At 43.3% G+C, this 11,761-nt stretch overlaps 1 protein-coding gene across 1 annotated transcript; it reads left to right on the plus strand.

Moving 5' to 3' along the window:
• The first annotated feature begins 5,761 nt into the window (after positions 1 to 5,761).
• LOC147123062 (small ribosomal subunit protein RACK1-like) lies at positions 5,762 to 11,411 on the plus strand. Its single transcript, XM_085964832.1, has 8 exons — positions 5,762 to 5,951; positions 6,635 to 6,806; positions 7,332 to 7,479; positions 7,834 to 7,929; positions 8,652 to 8,762; positions 9,856 to 9,996; positions 10,689 to 10,790; positions 11,229 to 11,411. Exons 1-8 carry the CDS (start codon positions 5,843 to 5,845, stop codon positions 11,292 to 11,294), a joined length of 945 nt encoding a protein of 314 aa, XP_085820958.1. The 5' UTR covers positions 5,762 to 5,842; the 3' UTR covers positions 11,295 to 11,411.
• Positions 11,412 to 11,761: the final 350 nt, after the last annotated feature.

The following is an 11,761-nucleotide window of genomic DNA, read 5'->3' on the forward strand; positions in this document are numbered from 1 at the left end:
ACCCTTAATTCCCTTTTCTACTAGGAAACTGTCTATTTCTGTTTTAAATTTATGTAATGATGTAGCTTCGACAGCTTTTTGGGGCAGCATATTCCATGGACCTACCACCCTCTGAGTGAAGTAGTTCCTCCTCATCTCAGTTTTGAAAGAGCAGCCCCTTATTCTAAGACTATGCCCCCTAGTTCTAGTTTCACCCATCATCTGGAACATCCTCCCTGCATCCACCCGATCCAACCCCTTCATAATCTTATATGTTTCAATAAGATCGCCTCTCATTCTTCTGAACTCCAATGAGTAGAGTCCCAATCTACTCAACCTCTCCTCATATGTCCATCCCCTCATCCCCGGGATTAATCGAGTGAACCTTCTTTGTACTGACTCGAGAGCAAGTATGTCTTTTCTTAAGTATGGACACCAAAACTGTATGCAGTATTCCAGGTGCGGTCTCACCAATACCTTGTACAACTGAAGCAATACTTCCCTATTTTTATATTCTATCCCCCTAGCAATGAAAGCCAACATTCCATTGGCCTTCTTAATCACTTGCTGCACCTGCATACTAACCTTTTGAGTTTCGTGCACCAGGACCCCCAGATCCCTTTGTACTTCAGTACTTTCCAGTTTCTTGCCATTAAGATAATAACTTGCTCTACGATTTTTCCTGCCAAAGTGCATAACCTCACACTTTCCAGTATTGTATTCCATCTGCCAAATCTCTGCCCACTTACTTAGCCTGTCTATGTCCCCTTGCAGGTTTTTTATGTCCTCCTCACTCACTACTTTCCCTCCCATCTTAGTATCATCTGCAAACTTTGATGTGTTACACTCGGTCCCCTCCTCCAAATCGTTAATATAGATTGTAAAGAGTTGGGGACCCAGCACTGACCCCTGCGGAACACCACTGGTTACTGATTGCCAGTCTGAATATGAACCATTTATCCCAACTCTCTGCCTTCTGTTAGATAGCCAATCCTCTATCCATGCCAGAATATTACCCCCAATCCCGTGATTTTTTATCTTAAGCAATAATCTTTTGTGTGGCACCTTGTCAAATGCCTTTTGGAAGTCTAAATACACTACGTCCACTGGTTCCCCTTTATCCACCCTATATGTTACTTCCTCAAAGAACTCCAGCAAATTTCTCAAACATGACTTCCCCTTCATAAAACCATGCTGACTTTGTCCTATTAAATTATGATTATCCAAATGTCCTGTTACTGTCTCCTTAATAATGGACTCCAAAATTTTACCTACCACAGATGTTAGGCTAACCGGTCTATAGTTTCCAGCCTTCTGTCTACTGCCCTTTTTGAATAAGGGTGTTACATTAGCAGTTTTCCAGTCTGCCGGGACCTTTGCTGAGTCCAGGGAGTTTTGGAAGATTATTACCAATGCATCCACAATCCCTACCGCCACTTCCCTCAAAACCCTGGGATGTAAGCCATCAGGTCCAGGTGATTTATCCGCCTTGAGTCCCATTATTTTACCAAGTACTACTTCCTTAGTGATTTTAATCGTATTTAGCTCCTCCCCCCCTATAGCCCCCTGCTTGTCAAGTGTTGGGATATTCTTGGTGTCCTCTACTGTAAAGACTGATACAAAATATTCATTCAGTGTTTTTGCCATCTCCATATTTCCCACCATTAATTTCCCGGTCTCATCCTCTAAGGGACCAACATTTACTTTAGCCACCCTTTTTCTTTTTATATAACTGTAAAAACTCTTACTATCTGTCTTTATATTTTTTGCTAATTTACTTTCATAATCTATCTTCCCTTTCTTAATCAATCTTTTTGTTATTTTTTGCTGTCTTTTAAAGTTTTCCCAATCCTCTATCCTCCCACTAGATTTGGCTACCTTATATGCCCTTGTTTTTAGTCGAATACTATCCTTAATTTCTTTCCTTAGCCACGGATGGCTGTCTTTTCTTTTACACCCTTTTTTTCTCAGTGGAATATACTTTTTTTGGAATTTGTAAAATAACTCCTTAAATGTACACCACTGATCATGTATCGTCTTATCCTTTAACCTATTTTCCCAATCCACTTTACTCAATTCCGCTCTCATACCTTCATAGTCTCCTTTATTCAAGCTTAGCACGCTTGTTTGAGATACAGCCTCCTCACCCTCTAACTGAATATGGAATTCAACCATGTTATGGTCACTCATTCCAAGGGGATCCTTTACTAGGACATTTTTAATTAATCCTGTCTCGTTACACAGGACCAGATCTAAGGTTGCTTGCCCCCTGGTTGGTTCAGTTACATACTGCTCAAGAAACCCATCCCTAATACACTCAATGAACTCATCCTCAAGGCAGCCCTGCCCAATTTGATTCGTCCAATTTATATGATAGTTAAAATCCCCCATAATTATAGATGTTCCCTTATTACAAGCCTCAACTATTTCCTGATTGATACTCCGTCCAACCGAGTTGCGACTGTTCGGAGGCCTATATACTACACCCACTAGTGTTTTTTTCCCCTTATTATTCCTTATCTCCACCCAAACTGTTTCATTAGCCTGATCCTTTGACCCAATATCATTTCTCTGTATTACAGTGATTCCTTCCTTTATTAACATAGCCACCCCACCTCCCCTTCCTTCCTGCCTGTCCTTCCTGATTGTTAAATAACCTGGTATGTTTAATTCCCAGGCATTGTCACCCTGCAGCCATGTTTCTGTAATGGCCACAAGATCATACCCATATGTAGCTATTTGTGCCTTTAACTCGTCTATTTTGTTACGAATGCTACGTGCATTCAGATAGAGAACTTTCAAATATGTTTTGTGACACTTAGTTCCTGCTATTGCCCTTTTTATTACTTTACCTTTTACTCCACACCTTCTACCCCTTCCTGACACGCTCTGGTTTTTAATTTCCCCACTGCTACCTAAGTCTTTGACCTTCTCTGTTGTCATTTTTATTATTTGCTCTCTAGGAACCTCCCCCCCCACTAGTTAGTTTAAAGCCCTCTCTGCAGCCCTAGTTATATGATCCGCCAGGACTCTAGCCCCAGCACTGGCCAAGTGAAGCCCGTCCCAACGGAACAGCTCCCTTCTGTCCCAGTACTGGTGCCAGTGTCCCAGGAAGCAAAACCCATTTCTCCCACACCAGTCTTTGAGCCATGCATTTAACTCTCTTATTTTATTTGTCCTAGCCAAATTCGCTCGTGGCTCAGGTAATAATCCAGAGATTATTACCCTTGTGGTTCTGCTTTTTAATTTGGCCCCTAGCTGCTCAAACTCCCTCAGCAGAACCTCCTTCCTTGTCCTATCTATGTCGTTGGTACCAACATGGACCACGACAACTGGATCCTCCCCCTCCCACTCCAAGTTTCTGTCCTTGGCTGCAGAGAACTCTATCTATCCCCCTAATAATACTATCCCCTACCACAACAACATTTCTATTTACTCCCCCCTCTTGAATGGCCCCCCTCTCCACGGTGCTGTGGCCAGGTTGCTCATCCTCCCTGCAGCCCCTGCTTCCGTCTCCACAGGGAGTAAGAAGCTCGAACCTGTTGGACAAGAGCAAGGGCTGCGGCTCCTCCAACACTACCTTCTGGATCCCCGTACCTGCCTCACTCGTGGTCACACCGTCCTGTCCCTGACCATGGGCTACATCTGAATTAATTAACTTCATAGGTGTGACCACCTCCTGAAACAGAGTCCAGGTACTTCTCCCCCTCCCTGATGTGTCGCAGTATCTGAAGCTCAGACTCCAGCTCATCAACACGGAGCTGGAGATCCTGTAGCAGCAGACACTTGTCACAGATGTAATCACCGTTAGCCTCAATGGGGTCTACCGACTCCCACATCTCGCAACAGTAACACATCATCTGCTCCATTCTATGTAATTAATTATAAAAAAATTTATTTAATTAATTGGATTTAGATTAAAGGTGATTGGCAGAAGAACCAAAGGCGACATGAGGAAAAACTTTTTTGCACAGCGAGTGGTTAGGATCTGGAATGCACTGCCTGAAAGGGTGCTGGAGGCAGATTCAATCGTGGCTTTCAAAGGGGAATTGGATAAGTACCTGAAGGAAAAACATTTGCAGGGCTACGGGGAAAGGGCACAGGAGTGATACAAGCTGAAGTGCTCTTGCAGAGAGCCGGCATGGGCTCGACTGGTCGAATGGCCTCCTTCTGTGCTGTAACCATTCTATGATTCTTGAATCATTTGTTTATATAAAGGACTGCCTTGGGCAATATAGAGGAAAATTGCACCGTACTGAAAATCTTATGATTTCAGTTCGTGAGTTGCTTTTGCTATTTCAATGCTTTTTTTTTTAAGTCTATAACTGGAGTAACTTTGTGCTTACAGTTGCCATCTGTTATTCTACTACATTTGTTTAAAGTGCCACCAATTCTATTATAATAATTGACTTAGAGCAGCAATATTAATACTAAACATCCTCATTTCCTGTCGGGTAAGGAGAAATGTAGAGGAAATCGAAGGCTGTTTTGATACTGGGTGCTTGCTTCGAGCATGGGATTCTCTCTTGGGGATACAACCAGACCGATTTGGATAATGTAGATTATAATTTTGGACTAATACGTCCAGGAGTTGTTACTTAATTCCTTTTAGTCATCAAAAAAAGCCTTTCCTCTGAAAGTTTCACCTGTGGTTAATCCTATTGGGATATTGGATCAATGGGTTGGATGATTTGCCAATGTTGTTTCCTGAAATGTAATTCTTGTAACTTCACAACTAATACAAAAGCAAAATACTGCGGATGCTGGAAATCTGAAATAAAAACAGAAAATTCTGGAAATACTTTGCAGGTCAGGCAGCATCTGCGGAGCGAGAAACAGTGTTAACATTTCAGGCCGATGACCTTTCGTCAGACCCACGTTCCGGTACATTGACTATATCTGTGCTGTTTTCTGCTCTCACCCCAAACTGGAAAATTTCATCAACTTTGCTTCCAATTTCCACCCTTACCTTACCTTCACTTGGTCCTTGACTCTTCCCTTCCTCTGTCTCCATTTCTGGGGATAGGCTGTCAAACAATATCTACTATGAACCCACTGACTCCTATAGCTACCCTCATTACCATCCTCCTACTCCACTTCCCCTAAGGACTCTATTTAATTCTCCCAGTTTCTGTGTCTCCATCGCATCTGTTCTGAGGATGCCACCTTCCATACTAGTACTTCCGATATGTCTTCCTTTTTCCTCAACCGAGGATTCCCCTTTACTGTGATTGACAGGGCTCTTAACCGTGTCTGTTTTATTTCCCGCACTTCTGCTCTCACCCCTTCCCCTCCCTCGCAGAAGGACCTTTCACCCCACCAGCCTCCACATTGAACAGATCGGCCTGTGCCATTTCCACTACCTCCAGCGTGATCCTACCACCAAACACATCCCCCCCTTCCTTCAGCATTCCGAAGGGACCTCTCCCTCGGCGCCACCCTGGTCCACTCCTCAATCACCCCCAACAACTCTTCCCCTTTGCAGGGCACTGCGGCTAGCTGAAAGGGGAGGGGAAGATGTGTTGGGCGGTGGGGGAAATGGCGGCGGGTGAACCGTTGAAGGGGGAGGCTGGTGGGGGTGGAAGGTGAGAATAAGCCCGTTGTGTATTTCCAACAATCTTTGCTTGTGTTTGACTTCGGATTTTCGAAGTTTTGTTTTAAATTTGGCGCAGTAACCTCTGGGCTGCTGCTTTGTGGGGGGCGGGAGTGCGAGCTGTCAATCAGCTGCCGCAAGCCCCGCCGCTAGGGGTGCGTCATATCCGTGGGCGCGCGCGCGCGCGCGCGCCACTTCCTCTTTCCCTGGTCCTGGCGGCTGGCGGCGCTCGAGCGGTGGCCCTGCTTCAATCCGACTCCATCCGCCACCATGAGCGAGCAAATGACCCTCCGGGGCACGCTCAAGGGCCACAGCGGCTGGGTCACCCAGATCGCCACCACGCCGCGCTTCCCAGACATCATCCTGTCGGCGTCTCGAGGTACCTGACCCAGGGGCCTGCTGGAGGGCTGGGCCTGGCCGGGGCTCCGTGCTGAGGGCCGGGCTCGGTCTGGGGGTGGCGGGGAGCGGGGCCTGTCCAAAGTGGCGAGGCGGCTGGCCGGGCTGCTGGGTGTCCGGAGCGGACCCTGGGGTTTGGGAGCTCAGGCTCAGGGTGGAGTCGGCGGTCGGGCCCCGGGAGCTGCCATGTGGCGGAGGCCGGGAGCGAGGGTGGGGCCGGAGCCGGGCAGCGGCCGCACGGGGTGGGGGGACTCGGTGCCGGGGGGAGTGGGGTTGGAGGCTCTCGGGGGCCCGAACCCGGAGTCACTCGCGGTCTCCGAGTGACCGTGGTTGCCACGTGGACCCATTCCGGCCTAAACCGCGCCGCCAGGCGCCGAGGGACTGGGTGTGAAACTTTTAAAATAAACTATCGGGTTGTACTTTGTGACCCAAGTGGTTGGTGTGGCTTCCAGACTCCTATTTCCTTGGAACTGTTCCCTGGCCACCTGTGTTTTTCTCCAGCCTGCATCAGGAACATGCCACACGCGGACCTACGCTTTGTTACACTGCAAAGTTAAGCCAAAGCGGGTGTGGTGCAAATTACGAGTGAAATTCCTTCCTATTGTGCTAGATGATATTTAGTGGTAGGTTAAAAGTATCTAAATATCTTTTGTGTTTTTAATACAGATAAAACCCTTATTATGTGGAAGTTGACCAGGGATGAAACAAATTACGGTGTACCCCAACATGCTATGTACGGTCACTCGCATTTTGTCAGTGATGTGGTCATCTCATCTGATGGACAGTTTGCCCTGTCTGGATCGTGGGATGGCACTTTGAGACTGTGGGACTTGACGACGTAAGTCTGGATGGTTGCTGATCTTTGGTGAACTTTTAGCAGTTTGTGATGTGTAGAAACTAATCAAGTCTACAGGATGTATAGAAAATTAATCTAGTGTACTCAGACCCGTTAAACATGTGGATGTGTAGGAGGTTTTACAGGTTTTGCTTGCAAGGAAATTCTTTTGGCTGGAGTGGCATATTACCTTTTTAATGGAGGAGATCCTGGCTGGTATTAGGCATTGGTTTGGGGAATTAAGGAGGCAAAATGCTACCAAGTCTCCACATATTTCGTATAAGTGGCCATTCTTCATGTGTGCTTGTATCACGAGAAGTGATTTGCTTTCGGTGGGGGTGGTTGAACTTCATACTTTAATCTGGCATCCATGTGGTCAATAGTGATCGGAAAAGAAATTCTTCTCTTTTTCCCCCCCGCCACCGTCCAAAACCACCACTCTTCCCATTTTGGAGAGTTTTTGGTCACTTCGCAGCAATCTATCAATCAAACTATATATTTTTTTTTTCTGGTTTTCTTTATAAATAGTGGAGAATGTACCCGCCAATTTGTTGGCCACACTAAAGATGTTCTGAGCGTTGCCTTCTCTGCAGATAACCGTCAGATTGTGTCTGGCTCACGTGACAAAACGATCAAGCTGTGGAACACTCTGGGAGTGTGTAAATACACCATACAGGTACATATTAACCCTTTTCTGATCATGTCTCAAAACAAGATTATAAAATAAACCGCTCCAGTTTTCAGTGGAAAATAAAACAATCTAGTTATAGTGCACAGGATCTATAGTAGATCCTTGAATGTATGTCCACTGGATATGGCTGACAAAAACGCTTGATTTTTTTTTGTACAAAATTCAGGTTACCCCGTGATTAAAATTTGGTCACATAATTTGAGTTATCCTTTTTTATAAGGAGAAGACTACCTGTCCTGCAAATATGAGGGTTTCCTGTTGTTCGTTAGTAGAACAATATCCTTTATTGTATATTAACACACACTAAATTTTCTAAACTGACATTTCTCTCCTATTTAGGAAGATGGACACACTGAGTGGACATCTTGTGTCCGCTTCTCTCCAAACAACAGTAACCCAATCATTGTTTCCTGTGGCTGGGACAAACTAGTAAAGGTAAGAGAATGGTGCTGTAGTTTACTAGTTAGATAATCCATGTGTGTCTTAGTAAGCAATGTGGATTAATTAAAAGGAAAAATGCAAATTCTGGTTTAATTGTTGTTTACTTTATTTTCTTTTCACAGCTACGCCTTGAGATAAAATCTCAGATGTTTGCCTTTAAGAATGGTCTGGACACGCTTTAAGCTGCATCGTCCTCGTTTCCACACACTTGCCCTGTGTATACAGTCTTGAAAATATGGAAGCAAATGGGATTTTAGTTTAAAGGTGTGTGTTCCAGCCCTTCTTAAAGGTGAGTGCTTTGCTCTACTATCTTTTTTCTGTTGTAGCTCCTCTTTCTGTCCATGACTAATAAGACACACTGTCACCTAGCTAATCTTTTAAATTTCTACTTTTGGCATCCGAGAGGTGTATAAAGGATTAAGATGAATATACATGTCCAATGATTAGAACTTTTTCACTGCTGTTCACATCATGATTTTCTATGATTATGTTGTAAGGCTGAGGACATGTAGTCAGGTAGAACAAATAACTTTAGTCTTAGCTTTTAGAATTATGACAAGCCTTCATAACAACTTTGAAAAGTTATGGCAAAATGCTGGTATTTGGATTCTGGCTTATGTCAGGTTTTGGTATTTGATCAGTGATTTAACTAGTAGCATTTTATTCCTTCAAGCATTATACTGATTTTTGTGATGTTTTTCTGTCTTAATCACTAGGTTTGGAACCTTACAAACTGCAAATTGAAGACCAACCACATTGGTCACACTGGGTACCTGAATTCTGTGGCAGTCTCCCCTGATGGTTCTCTGTGTGCCTCAGGTGGAAAGGTATGCACTTTTACTGCACTGTCTTTAATGATTCTTGATGGTTTTGTGAGCTTGCTAACTAAGTTTAACATGAAAACAAGAATTCGGAAACACAATGGATACTGCATAATTGACCTGCTAGGAAATTGTGACATTTATAACAAACTATTTGACCAGTGTTATCAGCAGCTCTGAAATGCTGAGGAAAAATTGCTTTACCAGATTTTATTTCAAGTTGTTTTCATTTATGTCATATACAAGTGTTGCATGACGCCAAATGCTCTTCCGCCAGATAAAATTGTACTGCTGTGTGGTTTTCACAGTTCATTATGTAGCACGAAGACTTCACACCATTACACGTTTTGTATCCTATTGGCAGTTGTGTCAAATTTTAAGTATTTACGTTTTAAATAAAATTAATTTTTACAACTATTGAAGCTGCTTTCCTTCTGGCTGTATCTGCTCCTACGGCATTACTGTCAGAATAACCTCAGATGTTCTCTTATGCAAGGGTGTCCCATAAACATTTGAACCAGTTGTAAAACTGTTGCCAATTTTCTATCGCAACCCCAAATCCATTTCCAGTTCTTCCCAGAGGACTGGAAGGGCGTGCTCTCTAATTTGGATTCTCATCAGTTAATGGTGGTTGAAAATTGGGTTAGTTGTGAATAAAATTGCTGGCAAGAATGTCGCAGATTAAGTACAGAAATTAAGTAGGCTTAGCTACTAGGTCTTCATTTGTGTTGAGCAAGGATTTTTCAATTTTTGAAGTAAGCTCTTCATTTGGGAGGAACTACAGGAAACTTTCTGGTATCCGGCACGGACGGGACCGAGCTGGTGCCGGTCTATCAACAATGCAGGAGAATTGAGCGCTATAGTTAAAAGATACGGAGCTCAGCGCTCCGTCTAAAGCAACAAACCCTGTTAGCTTCAAAACAATCAGCACAGCTTTAGATGCTTGTACAGCCAGAAATGAGTTAAAAAAAGTTATCTGAACCGACTCCTGAATTTTGCCGGTTAACCGACATTTCCGGTTATTTAGTGGCCGGTTAATCGAAAGTTTCCTGTATAGCATTTTCTGATTTTAATGGTTTGTTTGCTATTCATTCTGTAGGATGGTCAAGCTCTTCTGTGGGATCTGAATGAAGGGAAGCACTTGTACACCCTGGATGGTGGGGCTGTCATCAATGCTTTGTGCTTCAGCCCCAACAGGTACTGGCTTTGTGCTGCTACTGGTCCCAGCATCAGGATTTGGGTAGGTTATTGTTGCTATAAGATTTGCATTTTGATTTTTACTTTTGGTTAGATGTGCAGTTACACAAATTGATGAAATTGTCCACTTTTTAAAAATAAATAAATAATGTCATTATGCAGAACAGTTGGCTGTGATGAGTCTCTTATGCCTATCTGAGAATATATCTGCGGAAGCTTCAGAGGCTGTTCCTGAGCTAACATTGCATTTCTAAAGGGTGGGGGCACTTTTTTGGTGACATCTTTGGATTTTCTACACTTAAGATGGCTTGGGTGAAAAGATAATAGTTTTCTTAAAGCAGTTGTGGTAGTCTTGTGCTTGGTGTATTGCTCGACGCACTTAACTGCATCTGGAAATATAATAATAACAAAGATTCAAGGAGTGAGTAAACCGGGGGTTTGGGGGATAAAGGGGGATACGTTGGAGACAATATGTTAACGTCTTGATTTCACCACCGTAGGAAAGAGGAACTGTAATGTATTTTTCTGTTTGGGACGGATAGATGGTGCCATAGAGCATCTGGGGCCATGTGCTTATTTCCCTGTTGCTAATGGATTTTTATGCAGTCTTTCTGGTTTTCCTTGTGTTTTCAGGCTTTTGATTTGTACATTGAAGTCTTTATTTGTGAAATGTGCGGGTCTTAAAACTAAGCTCAGTTTGCAGGCTTGTTGAAGCTCATTCTTTCTTCCCCAAAGGATTTGGAGGGCAAGATCATAGTCGATGAACTACGTCAAGAAGTTATCAGCAAGGCTGAGCCACCACAGTGCACAGCACTAGCCTGGTCTGCTGATGGTCAGGTAATTGAGTTCTGTTCTATTTTTCTTCACTTTATTGGGTAGTGCTCAACTGAGCAATTTGTCTCTAGATGTTCATGACTGTCCCATTGATTATACTCTGTCACTAACTACCCAGCTGACCCTGTAAGGGGCAGGATTATAAACCTATTGAAATGAGGGTACAGTCCAGAAATTTTTGCGCTGTAGAATTGGTAGTGTAACATTATAGCTTTAACTAAACTTGTTTTATCTAGTGATAATTAGCAATTTTTCCCCAAAAGAAGCCAAACCAAATGGGAATCGGCATCTAGAAGCCAGATTAGCAAAGCTGTAATGAAGTGACAAATTTAAAAAATCGTTCCTGTTAAAGGTTTGTGGAATAGGTGGTAAATGAATATATTGGTAAGATTCAGTATTTTGGCATTTTTCACCACTCATTGACTTTTTTCATCTCCACAGACCCTGTTTGCAGGTTACACTGATAACCTAATCCGTGTCTGGCAAGTAACTATTGGAACCAAATGAAAACGTTTTGTTTCTGTTGGGAGAGGAATGGTACAAGTTAACTACTGAAGTCTTGGAACATGCTATTCAGAAACCAAAAATGAAAAGCAAATAAATTGGTTGGACAAAATGGTACAATTTTGTAATTGTGGTCTTTTTTGAAAAAAATTCAGTGTGCTAACGGGTTCCCATTCTGGACACATCACTAACTTATTCCTATGGTCAAAAAAGTGCTAAACATACTGTACCAAAAAATGAATGGTTTTCTAGGCTATCTGCAGCTCTTTGCTGAAGTTAGGGTGGATGACTACATTTCCTCACTGACAGCTAATTTTCCAGATGTCCCTCTTCCTCTGATAAATATATTCCAAACTGCTGGAAGATTATGTATTTTATCCTTTAATATAACAGTACAGTTACACATGTGCTTGATGAGCTGTGGCAGCCTAGTCAAGCACATCAGGCATCACAGGCACGCTGATCCTACT

Source organism: Somniosus microcephalus, chromosome 2, assembly GCF_052327205.1.
Source record: "Somniosus microcephalus isolate GS21.2 chromosome 2, FLI_Smic_1.0, whole genome shotgun sequence".
Classification (NCBI taxonomy): domain Eukaryota; kingdom Metazoa; phylum Chordata; class Chondrichthyes; order Squaliformes; family Somniosidae; genus Somniosus; species Somniosus microcephalus.